The following is a 25,494-nucleotide window of genomic DNA, read 5'->3' as shown; positions in this document are numbered from 1 at the left end:
TGCCGTCTGTGGGGTCACACAGAGTTGGACACAACTGAAGCGACTTAGCAGCAGCAATTTAGAAAAAGAACCAGTTAGCTATTGTATCCAAACTACTTTGTAGTACAGTTGATATCTTCCCCCCCTGCCGTTTTTTCCCTGTAATAACCTATGTTTTATTTATAATTTGTTGAACTTCCTGAGAATAATTTTTGTCAACTAAGAGCTTCAGCCCAATAACATTTTGATATTGCATGCTAATTAGGTTTGTTCCTTTTACTTTTCCCAGAATGGAAACACTACAAAATTGAACCCTTTTAATGTAGGTCATTAGATGACTGTGTTAAGTTAGCTTTTAAATCTTTAACATTTAAAATATTGCAGACAGAAGCTTAGTTTCCTCAATTATTTTCCTTTATAATAATTGTTAGATAAATTTCTTCATGTCAAGAATTTAAGATAACTGGAAATCTCCAGATAAATAAATTCTTAATTATATATCACATAGTATAGTAAAAGTAAAATAATTCTTTTCGCTTAATGATACTTACAGTGTAATTTCTTTTAGCCTACTGTTATTTTCAGAGAACATTTGAGAAGGAAAATCACAAAACTTTAAAAGATTGTGTGTGTGTTTATGTATGTATATGAGCTAAGAATAAGGAGGAAGTTATGAAAAAAAACATTGTTGTAACAGGCTTATTTCAAGTTTCCATATAGGAGGCTAACTAACGTAATTGTGTGCTTTACTTTTCTTTCTTTGGGAAGGAAAATGCAAGTCCAAACTTTAATCAATTTTAGAAAACAATGTTCTTTATTTATGCTTTTTCGTTGTAGGCCTGTTTCTACATTGGAGAGTAGATTAGCTCTCTTCATTAGAAGAGTAGATTAGATCTTTCATAACCTGACTTTGTGATTTAAATTCTACGTCATTTAATTATGAATAGCTTACTGAAATGGATTTTACTCAAAGTATTTGTAGAGTTCTGTTGGATGGAATTACTGTTTTCCATGTTCCACCAAGATATTTGCATGAACCTATTTTAAATTTGACTTTGAAAATTAAGGATTAATACGTTGCAGTTTTACTCCCATCCCATAATTGGTTTTGAAACACTTCAATGTATTATGTGAACAAATACTTCATTTGCTTTTTATTTAAAAATTCATTTTTTAATCTAAATTGTGTTTTGACTAGTAAACAGGAGCATGATAATGTATCCCTGTAAATATGTTCCTTCAAACTAACAAAACTCTCACTTTCTCCATTGATAAGGGATTTTATTTTAATAAATAATTTAACCTTTCTTGATCATAGGTACTTTTTTTCCTTTGTTTTGCAAGAAATGATTGCTTAAAAAAGAAAGAGAATTCATAGTATGGTCTTATTGGTGTTCAAAGAGACAGTGTCTTTCAAGAACCACTAAGAAATTTTTATGAAAACTGAAAGATCAGCTAATTAATTTGTGTACATTCAGTTCAGTTCAGTTCAGTCGCTCAGTCGTGTCCAACTCTTTGCGACCCCATGAATTGCAGCACGCCAGGCCTCCCTCACCAACTCCCGGAGTCCACCCAAACTCATGTCCATCGAGTCGGTGATGCCATCCAGCCATCTCATCCTCTGTCGTCCCCTTTTCCTCCTGCCCCCAATCCCTCCCAGCATCAGGTTCTTTTCCAATGAGTCAACTTTTTGAATGAGGTGGCCAAAGTATTGGAGTTTCAGCTTCAGCATCAGTCCTTCCAGTGAACACCCAGGACTGTTCTCCTTTAGGATGGACTTGTTGGATCTCCTTGCAGTTCAAGGGACTCTCAAGAGTCTTCTCCAACACTACAGTTCAAAAGCATCAATTCTTCGGTGCTCAGCCTTCCTCAAGGTCCAACTCTCACATCCATACATGACCACTGGAAAAACCATAGCCTTGACTAGACGGACCTTTGTTGGCAAAGTAATGTCCCTGCTTTTTAATACATTAGTCCTCTCTAAATATGAGTTGTTGTTTATATTTAGAATATAATTGTTAATCTGTGGTTATTGCTCTTTGACTTACGTTGCAGTTCTATTTGTTTATTTTGTTTTCTTCATATAGATGACAGTCGAACTGCAAGCCAGTTGGATGAATTTCAGGAATGCTTGTCCAAGTTCACTCGATATAATTCAGTACGACCTTTGGCTACATTGTCATATGCTAGTGATCTCTATAATGGTTCCAGCATAGTTTCTAGGTAAGTATTGGGCAGCACTCTGTATTATTTTCTTTTGCAGAAGTATCTAGAATTTAATTGAATTTGAGAAGCAGTAGTGTTATGGTTAAGAGCCTATGTTCTGAAATCCAGGTTGCCTGCCAATTTTTCTCTCTGTGGTCTTTGGCGATTTCTGAATCTCTTTAGTCCTTGATTTATCTGTAAAATGGAATGTTTGTTAGTATCCACCTCATAGGGCTGCAGTTTGTTTTCTTATAATTCTTTTGTCTGGTTTTGATAACAAGGTATATTCTTATATATTATAAGCCTATAATTATTATATAAAAATTCTTATATTCTTAAGATATAAGAATTAAGATAAATACAAGGATATAAGAACTCTTAAATTCTTATAAGAATATAGTTCTTATAGTCTTATAATATTATAATTTATCTTATAATTCTTATATAAGCTTATATCCTTATAAGAATATATAAGAATATACATATGTATATATATATATTTCTATTTTTCAGTTTTTTAGAAAAATTTGTAAAGAATTAGTATTATTTCTTCTTTACATATTTGGTGCAGTTCTCCATTGAAGCTGTCTTGGTCTAGAGTTTTCTATGAGGGAAGATTTTTAAATACAAATCTAATTTTTAAAAGAGATTTAAGGCTAATCAAGTTATCCATTTCTTTTGGATTGAACATTAGTTTGTGCCTTTCAAGAAATTTGTCCATTTCATCTAGGTTGTTTAGTTTATTGGCATACTAGTATTCATAGTATTCTTTATTATCCTTTTAATATCTTTATATTCCATAGTGATTTTCCTTTTTTCATCCTTGGTTTTAGAAATTTGTTTCTTTTTTTTTTCCAACCTAATAGTCAGGCTTAGCAATTTTTATCTTCTCAAAGAACCAGCTTCTGGTTTATTGATACTCTCTATTTTTCTGTTCTCTATTTCATTGATTTTCTACTCTTAACTTTATTATTTCCCATTTTCTTCTTTCTTTATGTGTACTTTGCTCTTATCTTTCTAGTCTCTTAAGGTAGATACTAAAGTGACTGAGTTGAAACATTTCTTCTTTTCTAATATAATTTGTATTGTAAATTTCCCTCTAAGCATTGTATTAAGTACATCCCACAATATTTTGTGTGGTATCTTTTCTTTTTTCCCCAAATTCTTTTATTCTGGGGAAATACACAGGACATAAAATTTACCATCTTAACAAGTGAACTGTTCACTGGTATTAAATACATTCATAATACTGTGCACCTATCATCACTGTCTATCTCCTTGACACTTGACATCTTATAAAACTGAAACTCAGTACCCATTAAACAAATAACTCATTGTTTTTTCTTGCCCCCCAGTCCTGGTAAGCACCATTCTGCTTTCTTTGTCTGTGATTTTGATTACTTCAGGTATCTCATATAAGTGGAATGGTGCAATACATTTCTTTTTGTGACTGGCTTATTTCATTTAGGGTGATGTCATCAGTGTACATCCATCTTACAGAATTCCCTTTTTATAGATGAATATTGTTCTGTTGTATGTGTATGTGTGTGTGTGTGTGTGTATATATATATATATATATATACACCACACATTTATCTGTCTGTCAATGAATGCTTGTGTTGCTTCCATGTTTCAGCTACTGTGAAGATGCTACTATGAACATGGGTGTAAAAATATCTCTTTGAGACCTTGCATGCAGTTCTTTTGTGCATATACTCAGAAATGGAATTGCTGGATCACATGGTAGTTTTATTTTTAATTTTTCGAAGAACTGCCGTACTATTTTCTACTGGGGCTATACCACTTAGCTCCACATTCTTGCTAGGACTTGTTTTCTGTTTTTTTGATCATAGCTATTTATTGAGTTTGAGATTAGATTTAATTTGAATTCCCTGATGATTAGTGATGGTCTTTTCATATGCCTACTAGTCATTCTTGCCTGGAAAATCCCGCAGACAGAGGAGCCTGGTAGGCTACAGTCCATGGGGCTGCAAAGAGTCAGATACAACTGAGCAACTTCACTTAACACTTTTCACTTTCACTAGTCATTTGTATATCTTCTTCGAGGAAATGTCTGTTCAAGTGCTTCTTCCATTTTTGAATTGAATTTGTTTTTTTGTTGTTGAGTTTCAGGAATTTCTGATACATTCTGAATTTTTAGAGGATAATTGCTTTCCAGTGTTGTATTGGTTTCTGCTGTAGAGCAGCACAAATCAGTCTAATCTGAATATTAATCCTTTCTCAGATTTGTAAATATTTTCTCTCATTCTGTGAGTTGCCTTTTTACTCTGTTGATATTGTCTGTTGATACACATAATTTTAAAAATTTTACAGTCTTATTTGTCATATTTTTTCTTTTGTGTTGCTTGTGCCTGTGGTGGCATACAAGAAATCATTGCCAATCTAAAGTTGTAAAGAGAATTTTATGGTTTTAGATTTCAGTTTTTGATCCATTTTGAGTTAATTTTTATATATAGTTTTAAGGAAGGATCTAAATTCATTCTTTTGCATGTGAATATCTAGTTTTCTCAGGATCATATGTTGAAAAAATTGTCCTTTCTCCATTGAATGGGCTTGGTACTCTTGTCAAAAATCCTTTGATCATATATGCAAAGGTTTATTTCTATATTCTCTCTTCTGTTCCACTAGTGCATATCTCTGTTTTGATCTATGTTTTTTGACTCCTATAGACTTGCAGTAAGTTTTGATATCAGGAAGTGTGAGTTCTCTAGCTACTTCAGGTCCTTTGGAAATCCATGTGAATTTTAGGATGGGTTTTTATATATCTGTAAAAAATGTTATTGGGATTTTGATAGGAATTGCATTAAATCTGAACATCACTTTGGGTAGTACTGACATCATAACAATATTCAACCTTCCTATCCATGAACATGGGATGTGTTTTCATTTATATCTTTTTTCGTTTCTTTCAGCAATGTTTAGTAGTACTGTTGTACAGTCATCACCTTTGTTAATTGCTAAATATTTTTTTGTTGCTGGTGTTTTTCTTATTAGATTGTTCATTGTAATTGTATCAAAGATATGATATTTTTTATTTTTACTCAGTTCAAAACACATTTGAATTTCAAACTTGATTTTATTTTGACTCATGGATTATTGAGACTTACTCAGTTCAGTTCAGTTCAGTCGCTCAGTCGTGTCCGACTCTTTGCGACTCCATGAACTACAGCACACCAGGCCTCCCTGTCTATCACCAACTCCTGAAGTTCACTCAAACTCACATCAATCAAGTCGGTGATACCATCCAGCCATCTCATCCTCTGTCGTCCCCTTCTCCTCCTGCCCCCAATCCCTCCCAGCATCAGAGTCTTTTCCAATGAGTCAACTCTTCGCATGAGGTGGCCAAAGTACTAGAGTTTCAGCTTTAGCATCATTCTTTCCAAAGAACACCCAGGGCTGATCTCCTTTAGAATGGACTTGTTGGATCTCCTTGCAGTCCAAGGGACTCTCAAGAGTCTTCTCCAACACCACAGTTCAAAAGCATCAATTCTTCGGCGCTCAGCTTTCTTCACAGTCCAACTCTCGCATCCATACATGACCACAGGAAAAACCATAGCCTTGACTAGACGGACCTTTGTTGGCAAAGTAATGTCTCTGCTTTTCAATATAGGTTGGTCATAACTTTCCTTCCAAGGAGTAAGCATCTTTTGATTTCATGGCTGCAGTCATCATCTGCAGTGATTTTGGAACCCAAAAAAATAAAGTCTGACACTGTTTCCCCATCTATTACCCATGAAGTGATGGGACCAGATGCCATGATTTTCGTTTTCTGAATGTTGAGCTTTAAGCCAACTTTTTCACTCCCCTCTTTCACTGTCATCAAGAGGTTTTTCAGCTCCTCTTCACTTTCTGCCATAAGGGTGGTGAGACTTAATAGTTTTCAAATATTGGGTTTTTCTAGTTATCTTTTTGTTATTATATTATTTTTGTTGTCATCATCTTGATGACCATTCTTTAAATTTTTTTCAGCAAAATTTTCTAATATACATAAGATGGGAGAGAATGGAATCCTTTGTAACAGTCACCTCCCAGACTCATCAGTGATCCAAATTTTGCTCTACCTTCTTTGTTTATACTCTTTATTCTTACTCTCTTGGCTTAAGTATTTTGAAGCAAATGCCAGGTATCTTGTCATTTCAACAATACAGTCCTAAGAATATCTGTGTCTTAAAATATGGACATTATATAACTACAGGGCTGTATTTCATCTAACACAATTAGCAGTAGCCCCTTGGAAGTATCAAATTGCTAGTGTATGTTCAAATTTTCTTCATAGAATAGACAAGACTTAAAAAAGATATTTTTGATTCAGTTCAGGAATTTGATAAGTTTTAACTTTTTAGAAATTAGTAAAACTACATGTGCTTTTTCATTTACATGACTCAGATTTTTATTTATGTAATGAATATTCATCTTGAAATTCAGGCCAATAGCTAAAAAGATGATTACATTAAATCTTACTGTATTCAAGCTTGTTTAACTTGGTAACAAATAAGACAAAAATCATACATTTATTTATTTTTCTATAGGTTGAAAATAGAAGCATTCCTTTTCATGCCCTGGAATGATTAAAGTTTAAAAATGTAGAAGTTTGTGGGTTTTGCTTAACTAATTAATTAAAATAGTAATTAACCTATTTAACAAAAATTCATTGACCACCTAGTATAGGCGAGGCTAGGCATATAGCCATGAACAGGTCAGCTTTGATGCTTGGATTCAGAACTCTCAGTTTTATTTCAGTGCTTTTATACAATAAATCATATTGACCTGTTGTGTATACATTTACCTATAATTATATGGCTCTACCCAACTGAAATGTAATGCAGGTTAGAAATCTGTTGTAATATTGATTAGTGTCCCAGACCATCGTGAATTCATCCTGAATTATATTTTCTTCTCCATTTAAAAATGAACAAAAAACCAAAAACAAAATAAAAATTTCCTTCTTAACTTCATATTACAAAAGCAGCATTTCTAGTTAGAAAATGTAGGATTGGTTATTCACTTCTGCATGCATGCATGCTAAATCGCTTCGGTTGTGTCCAACTCTTTGTGACCTTATGGATTATATAGCCCGTCAGGCTTCTCTGTCCATGGGATTCTCCAGGCAAGAATGCTGGAGTGGGTTGCCATGCCTTCCTCCAGTGCATCTTGGGCATCTTCCCGACCCCGGGATTGAACCTGCATAGGTATTCAAAAAAGAATAAAAGCTGTTCTTTCCTGAAAGCCATTTTAGCTTGATTTAATGTAATTCTGTTTTTTAAAAAATAAGTAAACCTTGATCATAGAAAGACACTTACATAGAATGCTGTGTTTTCTGAGGCAGACATTTACATAGGAAAATTTAAGATTTCAGTTTGGAAATATCTCACTAAAAGTGAGATTAGTTGTATCAGAATATTTCAATCAAAATATTTCAAGCAAAAAGCTTAAAGCTGCTTTTGTTTCATCTTGCATGTAAATGTCCATTTTTTTCTCATATTTACATTGAATTAATTTTCTGAAGGAAAAATTTCCAATTTCAAAAGTGCATAAGGCAGAACTGATAAATACTATAAAACAATCCGTACAAGAAACATACAATCCATACAAAGAAACATACAATCCATAGTATCAAGGGGTTTTGAAACTTTCACAACACTGGTAGTTTTTGTTTTTTTCTAGTTTCTCACATTCAAACACATCATTGATAAGATTCATTCTGATAACAGATTCATTTTAAAAGCTTTCAGTTCCTTGCTAATTAGGACATTTAATTTCTTTGGGAAAGAGAGGTGAGACATGTTAGAGATGACGAATAATGTTAATTTGGTACATTAATTCATTGCATTACAGAAGAAATTATTCTTTCTGTGAAATTACATGAAATGCGTCCAGTGTTTGGTCATTTATTGCAGTGAAAATCTCACTGAGAATAAAAGCTGAACCAAAACTTTTGCTTTTAAAATTTGTCCTCCTTTGCTTATGGATCACATTGGGTTATTTAAAGTAACACCAAAAAAATAAATAAATAAATAAAGTAACACCATGTTCATTAGTCCAGAAGGTGGCAGCATTTGTTTACTTTGACAATATCTCAACTATTAGACAATGGACAAGGTATGGAAATTAGTGACTTATAAGTGAAGTTCATTCTCATGAATACTAGATAGTCCTCGGTTACCATCAACAGTTAATATAAAGGACAGAGAACTTTTCTGACACACAGCAATAATGGTACATTTTGCATTTTTTCTTAAATTAGGTATTCAGCGGCCCCGAGAGGAAATGCTTTGATGCTGCATTGTTTAAACTTACTGAATACTTGGTGGCAGTGGCTCTTTGTTGAATTCGTGGTTTGAATTATGCATACCTAGATTGTTTTGGTTAAAATTGTTATATTCTCCATCTGTAGTTTAGAGATTATTTTAACATTTTTGTTTATATTTTCTCAAATTCTTGAAATAGAATTACATGAGGCATTAGTAAATTCATAAGAAAATGGTTATATATCGTGGCATTTTTTTGTTGCTGGCGATGTAGTGTTTGATTACTTTTCTTCAGACACCATTATAGTATTTTACATGACATTGTAAGTGTTTCACTAATTCTTTTAATCTTTATATCAGCCCTCTGTAGTAAGGCATTGTCATTAATCTCATTCTACACTGGAGGAATTGAGATAGAAATTTCCTAACTTGTCCAAGGTCAACACAGTGCTACGAAATGACGGAACTAAGATTTGAACTAAGACGTTCGGGGCCCTTGGTTCTGCTGTTCTAGTGTCCCTTCAAGATCTGCTGAAACCTTGGGCAAGTTTCTGAAAGCGCTTTACTTTTGAGACAGCCAAAAGAAGTAGTTCTTGTGAGCTTCTGATACTTTGTATCCCAATTACATCTAACTTGGCTTTAATAATGAAAATTTATTATTAATTTAATGTAGATATGATGTTCCAATGTCACTTTTGCCCTAGTTTGAAAATATTCAAATTAAATACTTATTTTTTTTGTAGTAGCCGGTTATAAGGATTGCTTTAACTTCTGTTTTTAATGACAGTCAGTGCTGATCCAGATTTAAGATACCTTTTAATATATTCTTTATTGCAGAATACTGTGAGTTTTAAATTTGTGCTTAAAAATAGGTTGTCTCCAGGTAATTAGTGACTTGTTTCCTGGGGAAGAAGTATGATTTTTAGGGCTGCTTATGCATTCCTCTGTTTTTCAGACCATATTTCTGTTACTGTCTTAAGAGTTAGTGGGCCATCTGGGGTTGGTGAGAAATGAGAGGAGTGGAAATGCAGAGCAAAGGATTTTTTTTTTTTCCCCTTCAGAATTTGGCCCGGGACCAGTTTTTTGAAGCAGTAATTTAAAACATTGTATTCTAGGCTAGAAGCTTCATCAGGGAAGGGATCTTATCTGCCTTATTCCCTGCTGCATCTCCATGTCTGGCACATGGTAGGTACTCATTAGTAAATAGTTGTTGAATGAATGCATGCATGAATGGAAAACTGTCTGCAGGCCCTAGAAGGGCTCAGAGCAGGCAAGGATCCAGCCGTTGTCAACCTTCACCTGCTTTTATATATTTGCTTGCTGATAAGTATTCCTTTGAATAAAGTATCTCTAGGCTAAAAAAGAAGTCTTTAAATCACCAATGACACTTGACAGAAAAATAAGTTAATGTTAACAACTTAAAATAGAGACATCCAAGCTTGTCAGCAAGTGTTAATGAGTTTTAGTTCTGTGATAATTCAAGACACAGTCTAAAGACGAAATAAGGAACAGTCTACATTTAAGCTTTAGAAATTGCTACATACCCTCCCTACCCCATAAGCCTCTGTCCTAACTTTTTCCTCTTCATCTCAATTCCTCTTGGTTTTCCTGTTTATTTTCTTTTGCCCTTGCTTAGGCTGAGGCTTGTCAATAGTACAGTGAAGCAATACACTCAAATCATTTTATGCTTATTACCATAAAGTATTGATTAGGCTAGCATTTGAGATTTTAATAGGCTAGTGAAACTTTGTCACTAATCAACAAAAAGCCAGCAACAAAGAATCCTACCTTCTATTCATGATAAAATTACTTACCTGGAAAAGACTAGATAGAGTTTGTTAAACTAATGACTGTTTTCAAATTATCAAAGTAGATAAGGAATTAGAATGATTCTGTTTGGTACCAAGAGACAAAAGTAGGACTAATGGCCAGAAAGTGAAAGTGAAAGGGTTAGTCATTCGGTCCTGACTCTTTGCGACCCAGTGCGCTATAACCCACTGGAAGCCACATTTTAGTCATTTTAATATTAATACAGGGAAGATTTGCTCTTCTGAATTTTTTAAAAACTAAGCTCTAGGTTTTTTTTTTTTTAATCTAGAAAATTTTTCTACAATCCTTAGATCAGTCATACATATTTATCTGTATTTTTTATGGTATTGTTTTTGTTTTACTTTTAATTGTATGTATTTATAATGAATACTGTCATGTTGAGAGTACAGATAAGAGTGATATACAACATAGTGGCAAACTTATAAGCAAATATATAGAATAAAGTGTAGTAAATGCTAGGAAAGCTTTACTGGGTACAGTATGGAGAATGGACTTGAAAGAAGCAAGAGTAGGAAGTAGGGAGATCTAATATGTAGATAGTTGTTGAAATTGGCCAGGCATAGTACATGATGCTTGCTTATGTGGGTGAGGTCAGTGAGGCTTGGGTGAAGAAGTGTTTTAAAAATATGTGGGCCCTAGGGTAGACAGAACTTGATGATTGATGGATGATGTTGTCTTTGAAGCAGAGGATGATAACTTCCAGGTTTTAGGCTTCAGTAGCTGGGCAGAAAAATTTGGGTGCATTTACAGAGACAGGGATCCTGGAAGAAGGGTAGGTTTAAAGGTAATGAGGCACATGGGATCTTATGCTTAGGCTCTATTATACAGAGACGAGATCTGTGAATATGGGGATTTGTACAGTTGGTAATTGTGGTTGTAAACTCATAGAGCTCCAACATTTAAAGCTCAGGTAGACGAAGAGGAACCAGTAAAGCAGATCAAGGAGGTTTTTAGGTGAAAACAAAAACTAAGAGAGGTTATTGCCATGCAAACTAATGAATGAGGAACGGTGAGATAATTTGTAGGATTAGATCATGTGCAGGATTGCATCCAAAGCAAAGTGAGACTTTGCCTTCATTTAAAGGGAGGACACTTCCTCCATAATAGTAGGGAAAGAAGAGAATGGGTTCAAAGACAGGTATGCTTGTGTATTTAGTGACAAGGAGAGAAAGAGAGTTCTTCTCTTAAGAGTTTATATTTTTTCCATGTCATCTCAGAGTGACACATTGAAAGGGTGGTTAGCGTATATGTTTGGCTGTAAAAGAAAAAGATATTATATGACTAAAATGATTAAATTTATGGACCATGGAACTTAAAAGGCATACTGAGGGAAATAAAGATAGGCAAGGTGTTGAGAAAGAGGCAAAGTGGTGGAATCAGCTGTATGGAGGCTGAAAATAAAGGATTGTGAGAATAGACAGCAAGTCAGGGAGTGTTGGTATGGAGATTGTGGTTGAGAATTATTTGCATTTTTGGCAGGAAATTCTTTTTCATCTCTGTGCTCGTAACACTGGGTAATTTGCCTGATATCTAATGGGCTGTCCTGTTTGTTGACCCAATCGTAGAATAAACTAAAATGCAAGGTAAAAAGTAAATAATAAATGCTTGTAGGAATCTGATAAAATGCTAAAGATGAAGTTCACTTTAGGCTGAACTTCAGGTTCCTGAAGGTATTGGAGGTGGTTCTTTTAATTTTTTTCTTCTGAATTTCTGTAGATTATTCTTTCTCTACTTGGTCTTTAAGATAGGAAGTGACATTAATATACTTCTATTTTCTTCACTGTGTTCAAAATCCCCTCTTTTGTAATGTGTTGCTGCAGTCTGCGATGGAAATGGTAATTGTTGAAGTCTGGTTGTCATTGTACTTGCTTAAGTTTGGGGGAAAATAAAGCTTGGTTTGCAGCTTCTCCAGATAGGTTCAGTGATAGCAGCAAGAAGTGATAGCTACCTAGCTTGACAAGGGGAAGAAACGATGAAACTGCAAATAGGAGCTAAAAAGTAAAGCAGGTTGTTTTCTATTTAATATGAGGTTACGTGGTTTGCCATATGAGAGATCACTGAGGTGTAATAGAATGTGGTAGCTAATGTCATCAGGGCTGTTCACCTTATTATGCTCAGTGTGTTCATATAAAGATAGTAAGGAGTATATTATATTTGATAGATTGTATTCATAAAGGATCAAAAGTTGGTTCTAAAATTTATTTAACTAATGTTTATTGGGCACGTACTCTGACTTAGAGCAATAGACTGATATGTCCAGATAATACTATTCTGTTATCTTTTAAAAATAATTTTAAATATACATACTGCCATTTGCATAAGTGTAATATGAAATTTCATATTTCTTTGTAATGGCTTTAAAAATTTTAGTTTCAAGCTTTGATTTTATTGATTTTATTTATATAAAAGAAGATGTTATGAATAAGAAAAATACGGACTTTTATGCTTAGTACAGGAATCAGCCAACTATGACCCATGGGACTCACATTTGGTCCTTCACCTATTTTCTTTTTTAACTTTTTATTTTGTATTGGGGAATAGCCAATTAACAATACTGTGATAATTTTAGGTGAACATCAAAGGGACTCAGCCATATATACATGTATCCATTCTTCTGCAAACTCCCCTTCCATCCATTCTGCCTCATAACGTCGGGGAGAGTTTCCTTTCACAGTTTCTGTAGAAACTTCAATGGGAAGTTTCCTTCCCATGGCAAGGCAAAGGTCCTTGTAGGTAGGTCCTTGTTGGTTATCCATTTTAGATATAGCAGTGGCCATCATCTATTTTTGAATGACCCAGGAACTAAGCATGGTGTTTATATTTTTAATTGGTTGAAAAAAACAAAAGGAAAATAATAACATAGTGATGTACAGTAACATGACGTAGAATAATGACATAAAAATTATATGACATTTAAATTCAGTGTCCATAAGTAGGTTTAATTGGAACACAGTCTTGCTCATTCCTTTCCATATTGTCTCTGGCTGATTTTGAACTGCAGCAGCAGAGTTGAGTAGTTTGAAGAGAGACCCACACAGCTTCTCTGACCCTTTTACAGAACAGTTTTGCTGACTCTTGAACTAGTGGGTTTGCTTAGGCTCTAAAGATGTACTACTCCACTTTATTAAAGCTCTGTCATCTTTTGGGGGCCTTAGTGTCTATGAAAGAAAAGGGGGTTTGTGTCAGATTTTCTGATCTCCTAGGGGTGACTGGCTGACTATTTTATATGCTTCATCGTTACTTAACCTAAATGACCTATCACTCAGCCTGTAAGCACTCCATCATTGTTGAGTGATAACTATAGTTTTTCAGTTCAGTTCAGTTCAGTTCAGTCGCTCAGTTGTGTCCGACTCTTTGCGACCCCATGACCCACAGCACACCAGGCCTCCCTGTCCATCACCAACTCCCGGAGTCCACCCAAACCCACGTCCATCGAGTCGGTGATGCCATCCAACCATCTCATTCTCTGATGTCCCCTTCTCCTCCCGCCTTCAATCTTTCCCAGCATCAGGGTCTTTTCAAATGAGTTAGCGCTTCGCATCAGGTGGCCAAAGTATTGGAGCTTCAGCTTCAACATCAGCCCTTCCAATGAACACCCAGGACTGATCTCCTTTAGAATGGACTGGTTGGATCTCCCTGCAGTCCAAGGGACTCTCAAGAGTCTTCTCCAACACCACAGTTCAAAAGCATCAATTCTTCGGTGCTCAGCTTTGTTTATAGTCCAACTCTCACATCCATACATGACCACTGGAAAGACCATAGCCTTGGCTAGACGGACCTTTATTGGCAAAGTAATGTCTCTGCTTTTTAATATGCTATCTAGGTTGGTCATAATTTTCCTTCCAAGGAGTAAGCATCTTTTAATTTCATTGCTGCAGTTGCCATCTGCAGTGATTTTGGAGCCCAGAAAAATAAAACCAGCCACTGTTTCCACTGTTTCCCCATCTATCTGCCATGAAGTGATCGGACCGGATGCCATGATCTTAGTTTTCTGAATGTTGAGCTTTAAGCCAACTTCTTCACTCTCCTCTTTCAGTTTCATCAAGAGGCTTTTTAGTTCCTCTTCACTTTCTGCCACAAGGGTGGTGTCATCTGCATATCTGAGGTTATTGATATTTCTCCCAGCGATCTTGATTCTGGCTTGTGCTTCTTCCAGCCCAGCATTTCTCATGATGTACTCTGCATATAAGTTAAATAAGCAGGGTGACAATATACAGCCTTGATGTACTCCTTTTCCTATTTGGAACCTGTCTGTTCCATATCCAGTTCTAACTGTTGCTTCCTCACCGGTTTTTAGTAGTCTTGTAATAACCAATTCTAACTGGTTCAGCAGCAGGTTTCCTGTTTGTGTCTTTTAAAAATGATTTATTGAGTGGAGCTGGAAAATGCCCTGAAATAAGACCCAGGCCTGCGCTCTGACTAGCTGTATCACACTCGGCTTTACACGGCTGCTTTCCCAGTGCTGGTAGTAGTTGTCTCTCTCTCCCCCTTTCCTCTCGCACATGCATAGGTAATTTTTGTTGATAGCACTTGAAGTTATAAAACATTGTTCTTTGATCCATCCTTGAGAGGACTAAATTTGTTGTTCTATTATTTACATAATTTAAGTTTAATATATGTAGGATCACAAACTGGGTAGTTTTAAAAATCACCTTTGTTGAAGTACAATTTACAATAAAGTGTTTAATTTTGGCAGTTGTATAAACCACAATCTAAATAGAGAACATTTCAAAAAAAATAAATAATAGAGAACATTTCAAAAGATTTTATTTACTGCCACTTTGCTTTTAATTCTCCAGACTCCTGTCCCAGGCCACTGGCTATCTGCTTTCTGTCATCATAGAGTAGTTTAGTCATTCTGGAGTTTATTATAAATAGAACCATGCAGAATGTACTCCTTTGTGTCTAGCTTGTTTAGCTCAGCATGTTTTGAGATTCATCCATGTTTTCTGCATCAGTTGTTAGTTAGTTAATTATTTAGCAGTATTCCATTTAATGAATATTCCACAGTTGGTTTATCCTTCATGTGTTGATGGACATCTGAGTTCTTTCTAATTTTTGACTATTATGAATAAAGCTCCTATGAATATTCACATACTAGTTATTTGGATATCATTTTCATATTTATTTCTCTGGGGTAAATACCTGGGATTGAAATTGCTGGGTTGTATGATTAGTTTGTGCTTAACATTTTAAGAAACTGCCAAACTATTTTCCAAAGTGATTGAGTTATTTTAACATTCCAGTCAGCAGTGTAGGAAAGTTCCATTTGTCTCAAACCCTCAATAACTCTTGGCATTGTCAGTCTTTTGATTTGTGGATATATAGATATTTGCTTGTTTTATTATGTGTTTCCCTTGTGACTAATGCTTTTTAATGTGCATATTGACCATTTTGTGTATCTTTTATGAAGCACCTATTCAAATTTTTTGCCCATTTTTTAAAAATCAGCCTTTACTATCACTGAGTAGTGAGAATTTTTTATGTACTAGGAATATGTCTTGGTAGTATTTTCTCCCAGTCTGTGATTTGCCTTTTAATTAATGCTGTCTTTCAAATAACATAAGTATTTAATTTTTATGAATTCTAGTTAGTTTTTTTAAATGATTTAGGCTCTTTCCTTTAGAAATGTTTGCCTGTCCCAAAGTATGAAGATTTTTATCCCCTGTTTTCTTCTATAATTTTAATAGTTTTAGCTTTTATGTATAAATCTGTAATCCATTTCAAGTTAATTTTTGTTTAGATTTTGAAGTAAAAGTTAAAATCAGTTTTTCCCCCAGTATGGATATCCACTTATTCCAAGCATTATTTGTTTAAAAGGTGAACCTTTCCCATTGGCTTCTGTCTTTAGAACCAATTGAGCAAGTATGTATAAATGTGCTTCTTGACTCTCTGTTCTGTTGTGTTAATCTGTATGTCTGCTCTTTGACTGGTTCTACACTCTTCTTGATTATTTTTTGTAGTTTCATAATAAGCCTTCAAATCAGGTAATGTAAATCCTACAACTTTGATACACTTTTTCATAGTTGTTTGTTATTCTAAATTCTTTGCATTTCTATAAAAATTTTAGAACAAGAACTCTCTCTCTTTTTCTTCCCTCTCCCCGACCCCCCAACATTCTGTGCGTGGCTCCTCTATCCATATAATTGTCCAGGCAGTAATACTGGAGTGGGTAGCCATTCCTTTCTCCAGGGGATCTTCCTAACCCAAGGATTGAACCCAGGTCTCCCACATTGCAGGCAGATTCTTTACCATCTGAGCCACCAGGGAAGCACCCCGTTTCCCAAACAGTTCTCAACATCAGAACCAACTGGCAAAAATACCCAAATAGCATGAGCACTCACAAACAGTATTCAGCTGCACTCAGAACCCATTGGCAAAATGCCCATATAACACTAGCCACTCACAAATGGGAAAGTTGCCTATATGCACACCGGTGGACTTACCCAGTCTTGGAGCTCATCGGTTCGTCCCAAATGCAAGTTTCCATCCCGCCAAGAAAAAGCGTTAAGTTGGCAGCCAGTGCTGAGCAGGGGAGAAACAGGAAGGATCCTCAGATGGTTTTGGCAGCTGCTAGGAATGTCCCCAAATCCCCTGCCTGCAGCTAGCTAGCCATAAGCAGCAGGCTAATACACTATCATAGCCACAGCTCTCCTTTGGAAGACCTGGAAAATTCCATGGACAGAGGAGCCTGGTAGGCTGCAGTCCATGAGGTCGCTAAGAGTTGGACACGACTGAGCGTCTTAGTTGTGGATTGGAGATGGAAATGGCAACCCACTCCAGTATTCTTGCCTGGAGAATCCCAGGGACAGAGGAGCCTGGTAGGAGGCTGTCTATGGGGTCGAACAGAGTTGGACACGACTGAAGTGATTTAGCAGCAGCAGTAGGAATGTCCCCAGATCCCCTGCCTACAGCTAGCTAGCCATAAGCAGCAGGCTAATACACTATCATAGCCACAGCTCTCTCCTGGAAGACCCAGGAGAGCCAGCCAGGAGACCCAGCAGTGGCCAGCCCCATGTTGGGTGCCGAATCTGTTACCAAAAGGTATGCATGGGAGGTCCACCTGCTTGCTGCTCAGAAGCTAATAAGCAGGCCAGGTTGGGGGAAAGGAAGGTTTGCTTTATTTTCAGATGCTGGCAACTGAGGGGGAGGGTGGTGGACATCTGTCCAAAGGCAGGCTGACTCCCCCCACCTCCCTTTAATTGAAAGGATTAATCTAATAAAAGTCACATTTTCTTTAATTGAAAGGATTAATCTAATAAAAGTCACATTTCATAAACATTTTCTCTTAGTTTTTTCTCAGTAGTTTTGTCCACTTGTTTCTGTAAGAAATAGGTAGATTTCTGATTTATTGAAGTCTATCTGGCTAACTTGTTTTGGGAACATACTTTCATATATTTTATATGTGAAAATTTTCCTAGATTATACATTTTCACTTTAGATTACCCGTCTGTAGTGTTGAAGGCAATGGCGCCCCACTCCAATACTCTTTCTTGCCTGGAGAATCTCATGGACAGAGGAGCCTGGTGGGCTGCAGTCCATGGGGTTGCAAAGAGTCAGACATGACTGATCGACTTCACTTTCACTTTTCACTTTCATGCATTGGAGAAGGAAATGGCAACCCACTCCAGTGTTCTTGCCTGGAGAATCCCAGGGACGGTGGGGCCTGGTGGGCTGCCGTCTATGGGGTTGCACAGAGTCGGACATGACTGAAGCGACTTAGCAGTAGCAGCAGCAGTATTGAATAGTTTCTTTGTATGATACTTGTGTTGTTTTCTGATGAAGCATCACAGCATTAATAAAATTAATGATTTAATATTGTATTCTTATTGGTTGCTTGTAAATGCTACCTGAGGATACTAAACAGTTAGATGTATCTTCTACTTCAATTTCAAAAGTAAAGAATTGAAACTTTTTCTTTGCCTATGGTTCCCTCCACTTTCCTAAATACAGACACATTCCAAAGAGGACACAGTATCATAGTAACTTTTGGAACAAAAAGATATTTCGCTTTTTAACTCTTGGTTTTTTTTCTCTAGTAGATGTTTTTATACTATCTTTCTGTTAATCTTTGTTTCAGAAGTTATTCTTAGTTTTCCAAAGTTCTCTAATAAACACCATCTATTATAAGATATTGTTATATTGTACATAGAAAGGTGTTTTAAGATAGATGAAGAATCTATAACTAAGTTAATTTAAGTGAGTATAAGTTATAACTTGCTATAGACTTAAATGAGAAAAATTTAATAATTGGTACATTGATCTTAAAGGGCCTCCAGTTGTGTCTTTAATTTTAAATACTTTGAATAGAAAGGTATTTTTGTGTTCATTCATGTCAGACTCTTTGCAACCCCATGGACTGTAACCTGCCAGGCTCCTCTGTCCATGGAATTTTCTAGGCAGGAATACTGGAGTGAGTTGCCATTTCCTACTCTAGGGAATGACCCAGGAATCAAACTGGGTTTGATCGAATCTCCTGACCCAGGAATCAAACTTGCATCTCCTTCATTAGCAGGCAGATTCTCTACAACTGTGCCACCTGGGAAGCCCAGAAAGATGTTATCACAGTGTGAAACACTTGGCATTCACACAAGTGTTACAGAATATATGTCAGATAGTATACATATTTGTCCTAGCTATTCTGTGATAGCCAGAGGGAACAGAAAAAGAAAAAATTTTAAAGTAGTTGTTTTAAAGCAACATCTTATAGCTTTGTGGAATTAAAACCCAAAAAGGCCGGTTAATATAAATAATCATACAAATATACACACAGAATTTAAATGTGGCTTCACTTTAGTGCCTGTAGAATCAAGTTTATCCATTCATTCAAGACAAGGGTCAGTAAATTAAGACCTGCAAGCCAGTTCTGACTCATTGTCTAATTTTGTACACCAAAAAGCTAAGAATAGTCTTTATATTTTTAAAAAGAAAATATAAAAAATATAAATAAATAATATTGAAAAAATATAAAGAATAACATTTTATGACAAAAATTATATGAAATTCAAAGTTCAGCATCCACAAATAAACTTCAACTGAACATTGATGCTATTTTGAAGTAAAAGTAATAGTTATTACAACCTATATACACATTAAAAAATTATAGTGCCCTAGCTGTAATATGAGAGAGATAAAAGGAAAATAATTTTAAATGTAATGTATATTTAGTATGTAAATTATTTGATATGGCTGCATTAGATGATATAATGAAGTAGTCAGATACTTGAACCTACTTATAATGAATAAGTAGAGCAGTCAGAAATGCCATGGCTAGTTTGTCTTTATATGTATAATGAGATTCATTTCTATGCTCAGATAATTATTTGTAGGTTTTTTACTTGCACAGAAATGAGTGGTAAAAATATCTTTGAATGTATAAAGTAAATTTTAAGATAATCAATGTAATCAATAGACTAGGAAGAAGAAAGGCAAAAGCAATTTTGTTCTTTGCTCAGATTAGAGACTTAATGAGTTCAGTCGCTTAGTCGTGTCCAACTCTTTGTGATCCAATGAACTGCAGCACGCCAGGCCTCCCTGTCCATCACCAACTCCCGGAGTTCACACAAACTCAGATCCATCGAGTTGGTGATGCCATCCAGCCATCTCATCCTCTGTCGTCCCCTTCTCTTCCTGCCCCTAATCCCTCCCAGCATCAGAGTCTTTTCCAATGAGTTAACTCTTCACATGAGGTGGTTGAAGTATTGGAGTTTCAGCTTTAGCATAAGTCCTTCCAAAGAACACCCAGGACTAATCTCCTTTAGAATGGACTGGTTGAATCTCCTTGCAGTCCAAGGGACCCTCAAGAGTCTTCACCAACACCACAGTTCAAAAGCATCAATTCTTTGGCACTCAGCCCTCTTTATAGTCCAATTCTCACATCCATACATGACCACTGGAAAAACCGTAGCCTTGACTAGATGGACCTTTGTTGGCAAAGTAATGTCTCTGCTTTTGAATATGCTATCTAGGTTGGTCATAACTTTCCTTCCAAGGAGTAAGCGTCTTTTAATTTCATGGCTGCAATCACCATCTGCTGTGATTTTGGAGCCCCAAAAAATAAAGTCTGACACTGTTTCCACTGTTTCCCCATCTATTTCCCATGAAGTGATGAGACCAGATGCCATGATTTTCGTTTTCTGAATGTTGAGCTTTAAGCCAACCTTTTCACTCTCCTCTTTCACTTTCATCAAGAGGCTCTTTAGTTCCTCTTCACTTTCTGCCATAAGGGTGGTGTCATCTGCATATCTGAGGTTATTGATATTTCTCCCGGCAATCTTGATTCCAGCTTGTGCTTCTTCCAGACCAGTGTTTCTCATGATGTACTCTACATATAAGTTAAATAAGCAGGGTGACAATATACAGCCTTGATGTACTCCTTTCCCAGTTTGGAACCAGTCTGTTGTTCCATGTCCAGTTCTAACTGTTGCTTCCTGACCTGCATATAGGTTTCTCAAGAGGCAGGTCAGGTGGTCTGGTATTCCCATCTCTTTCAGAATTTTCCGCAGTTTATTGTGATCCACACAGTCAAAGGCTTTGGCATAGTCAATAAAGCAGAAATAGATGTTTTTCTGGAACTCTCTTCCTTTCCCATGATCCAGTGGATGTTGGCAATTTGATCTCTGGTTCCTCTGCCTTTTCTAAAACCAGCTTGAATATCTGAAAGTTCACAGTTCACGTATTGCTGAAGCCTGGCTTGGAGGATTTTGAGCGTTACTTTACTAGCATGTGAGATGAGTGCAATTGTGTGGTAGTTTGAACATTCTTTGGCATTGCCTTTCTTTGGAGTTGGAATGAAAACTGACCTTTTGCAGTCCTGTGGCCACTGCTGAGTTTTCCAAATGTGCTGCAATATTGGGTGCAGCACTTTCACAACATCATCTTTCAGGATTTGGAATAGCTCAACTGGAATTCCATCACCTTCACTAGCTTTGTTTGTAGTGATGCTTTCCAAGGCCCACTTGACTTCACATTCCAGGATGTCTGGCTCTAGGTGAGTGATCACACCATCGTGATTATCTGGGTCGTGAAGATCTTTTTTGTACAGTTCTTCTGTGTATTCTTGTCGCCTCTTCTTAATATCTTCTGCTTCTGTTAGGTCCATACCATTTCTGTCCTTTATCGAGCCCATCTTTGCATGAAATGTTCCCTTGGTATCTCTAATTCTCTTGAAGAGATCTCTAGTCTTTCCCATTCTGTTGTTTTCCTCTAGAGACTTAATAGATGCATTCAATCCTTTATTTCTTTCTATGGTAACTCTTCAAGTCATAAAAATAGACACTAGACAGAAATACTACAGTTCTCATTTATGAAACTAGCACATAGAAAGCAGAAAGAAATCAAATAGTGAAAAACATTTTTAATTAAAAATGCAGTTAAAAATACATACCACAACATAAAAGAGAATTGAAAGCAAATGTGTCCTTGATAAATAACTGTAAATAGGCTAAACCTCCCATCAAAAGGGAGATATTTTCACATTAGATCACAGTATGAAGCATAAATTTGTTCTGTATATAAGAGTTCTAAAAACTTGGAGCTGTAAATGTTGAAAATAAGGTTTAATTCAGGCTAGATGCATTAAATTTCATTTTCTCTTCATATTTCCTCCTGCCCTGGCACTTCATAATGATGAGGGTTCAGTCCATGATGACGTTTAAGTAGTTATCAATATCATTATACATTGGAAAATTCCTTAGTTAGCTGTAAGACAAAATAAAAACACAAGTTGTATGAGACTTTAAATTAGATCAGATCTCAGTTCATGACAGACTTCATCAAGAGGCTCTTTAGTTCCTCTTCATTTTCTGCACTTCTAATAAATGTGGGAAAGAGATTATTAAATAAATGGGTTTCCTTAGTAATGATGTAGAAAAATACAAATTTACATTTCTTCTCATGGTTTTAAATAAATTCCAGGTGGGATGAATATTTAAATAAAAAGAAAAGAAACTGATAACATATTAGAAGAAAGTATAGGATATAAGTTCTGTAAATCCTATGAAAGCAAAATAGAGAGGGAGATAATTCAGGGAAGTAAGGGATAGAGAGTAGAAAGCTTCCATTTGGAAAATATTCGGCCACTTCAGGATCAGAGGCTTGTCAGGTGCACTGCCTCTGACGTGGGAGTAGGTTTGGAATTTCCTAGTTTTACCTGAGGCCAGTGTAACCAAAACAAGGGAGAAGGAGAGGAAATCACTTACACTGTTTTATATTCACTTTGCCTTTTTCATGAGACCAAATCAGAAGCCATTAAAGAATTTTGATCCAAAGGAATGGTGATTTGACCTGTTTGCAAACAGACTGTACGGGCCCAATATGGAAGCAGGGGAGCCAGTAAGGAGCCTGTTTGATAATATAGACATGGGATAATGGTAGCTTGGATGAGAGTGGTGGCAGTGAGCTAGTGAAAAGTGGTTACAGTCTATATGTATTTTGAAGGTTGAGCTGAAAGAGTTGACGTTAAAGTTAATTAAAAGAGAAACGAGGTTAGTAAATAAGATGAGGGAAGTGCTTGATAGGGGATTCAGAAACTCAGTTTAGTATGAATTAAGATGCCTGTTAGATTAAAATTGAGCTGTCAAATAGGCATGAGCCAGTAGTACAGAGGGATCTGATACGTGAGATAACATTTGGTAATCATTAGTGTATAGATTAAAACCTAAAGATTAGATGAGATTCCCAAAGAAGTCCATGGAGATTCAAAGGAGATGAGGGGCCAGAACTGAACTAGGGGATACGAGTATGAAAGTGGACACAGGAGGAGGGATGAACAGTGTATGCTAAGATGGAGCTGCTAGTGAGGTCGGAGAAAAATAAAGTGTTGAGGAGGAGGGAGTGATCATTTAAGTCAGCTCTTGGTGGTTTTTTTTTTTTTTTTTTAATTTATTTTTAATCAGAAGATAATTGCTTTACAATGCTGTGTTGGTTTCTGCTGTACACCAGCATGGATCAGCTCTAAGTATATGTATGTCCTCTTCCCTGTGAGCCTCCCTCATGAGCCTTCCTCCCACCCCGCCATCCTATATCTGTAGGTCATCACAGAGCACTGAGCTGTGTTCCCTGTGCTATACAACTGCTTCCTGCTAGCTATCTGTTTTACACATAGTAGTGTATACATGGGAGAAGGCAGTGGCACCCCACTCTTGTACTCTCGCCTGGAAAATCCCATGGACAGAGGAGCCTGTTAGGCTGCAGTCCATGCAGTCACAAAGAGTCGGACACGACTGAGCGACTTCACACTCACTTTTCACTTTCATGCATTGGAGAAGGAAATGGCAACCCACTCCAGTGTTCTTGCCTGGAGAATCCCAGGGATGGCGGAGCCTGGTGGGCTGCCATCTATGGGGTTGCACAGAGTCGGACACGACTGAAGGGACTTAGCAGCAGCAGCAGCAGCAGCAGCTGTGTATATGTATGTCAATGCTGTTCTGCCAATTTGTACCCTCCCCCTTGCCTCACTGTGTCCATAAGTCCGTTCTCTATGTCTGCATCTGTATTCCTGCCCTGGAAACAGGTTCATCAGTACCATTTTTCTAGATTCTGTGTGTGTGTGTGTGTGTGTGTGTGTGTGTACACATGCACAAGCACGTAAGTACTCAATTGTGTCCCATTCTTTTCAACCCCCATGGACTGTGGCCCACCATGCTCCTCTGTCCATGGGGTTTTCCAGGCAAGAATACTGGATTGGGTTGCAATTCTCTTCTCCAGGGGATCTTGCCAACCCAGGGATCAAACCCAAGTCTCTTGGGTGAGCTGCATAGTGCACCTGGGAAACCCAGATTCCATATGTGCTTGTTAATATATAATATCTGTTTTTCTCTTTCTGACTTAGTTCACTGTGTATATCAGGCTCTAGGTTTAGCTATCTCCGTTCAACTAACTCAAATTTGTTCCTTTTAATGGCTGAGTAATATTCCATTGTATATATGTACCACAACTTCTTTATCCATTCATCTGTTAATAGACATCCAGATTACTTCCATGTCCTGACTATTGTAAATGGTACTGCAGTGAACATTGGTGTACATCTGTCTTTTTGCATTATGGTTCTCTTAGGGTATATGCTCAGTAGTGGGATTGCTGCATGATATGGTAGTTTTATTCCTAGTTTTTTAAGGAATCTCCATACTGTTCTCCATAGAGGCTGTATCAGTTTACAGTCCCACCAACAGTGCAAGAGAGTTCCCTTTTCTCCACATCCCCTCCAGCATTTATTGTATAGATTTTTTCATGATGTCCATTCTGACTGGTGTAAGGTGATACCTCATTGTAGTTTCGATTTGCATTTCTCTAATAATAAGCAATGTTGAGCATCTTTTCATGTGTTTGTTGGCCATCTATATGTCTTCTTTGGAAAAAAAGTGTTTGTTTAGGTCTTCCACCCATTTTTTGATTGGGTTGTTTGTTTTGCTGATATTGAGCTATATGAGCTTAAACCAGCTCTTGTTGATATTTGGGTAAGATAAAAATTCAGATTTAGTGGACAGCAGGTCATTGTTGACCTTAGTACAGCATTTTCAGTGGTGAAGGTGAAAGCTTGATTCCATTGGGTTAAAGAGAAAGGGAGGAGAGGAATTAGGAATTGATGTGTTTGGACCACTTTTTTGGTGAAGTTCTGTGATCAGAATGGAAAGGAATAGCATGATAGCTAAAACAGAATTAGGGTTCTAAGAGGTGTTTTGTTTTGTTTGTGTTTCACTTAAAGGAAGAAAACGTTGAAATTGAAAGGCTCGTGGAAAAGATCCAGGAGAATGGAAGAAATGAATGATATAGGAGAGCAGTGGAGGTCAATCTAGGAAGCAGTCCTAGAGTAGGCAAGCAAAGCTGGGATCCAGTGTACAAGTAGACCTGTTGGATCCATCTAGGGGTGTGGATCCTTCACTCAGTGACCAGAGAGGTGGCACAGTATATCAAAGTATGTGGGTATATGCTGGTAAGTGGAGGATGTGATGGTGGTAGCCATTGTAAGTTACCTGCTTCTTCTTTGTGTGTGTGTGTGTATGATAAACTGTAGAGAGCAAAATAATCTGCTGAGAGTTATTAAGAGGAAAGAGATATGGGAAGTTTGAGAAGAATAGAGAAATTATGTACCTTTTTTTTAAAGCAAATAGTGTGGGACAAATTTTTAGCAAATTTTATGGGACCGGGAATATTTATCATAAACTTGAGCAGTGTGAGAGCTCCACTTGAGGATAGTGGTCATAATCAGAAC

At 36.6% G+C, this 25,494-nt stretch overlaps 1 protein-coding gene across 5 annotated transcripts in view; it reads left to right on the top strand.

The window, feature by feature from the left end:
- The window catches only part of COP1 (COP1 E3 ubiquitin ligase), a 224,457-nt gene that overhangs the window by 108,458 nt on the left and 90,505 nt on the right, over positions 1 to 25,494 (top strand). For all 5 annotated transcript variants that reach the window (XM_005217087.5, XM_005217088.5, XM_059875396.1 and 2 more), the window contains 1 exon segment: positions 2,067 to 2,202. In XM_005217087.5, the coding sequence (XP_005217144.2) occupies positions 2,067 to 2,202 (136 nt within the window).

This window comes from Bos taurus, chromosome 16, assembly GCF_002263795.3.
Source record: "Bos taurus isolate L1 Dominette 01449 registration number 42190680 breed Hereford chromosome 16, ARS-UCD2.0, whole genome shotgun sequence".
NCBI lineage: Eukaryota > Metazoa > Chordata > Mammalia > Artiodactyla > Bovidae > Bos > Bos taurus.
This window is presented reverse-complemented; position numbering and strand designations above follow the sequence as displayed.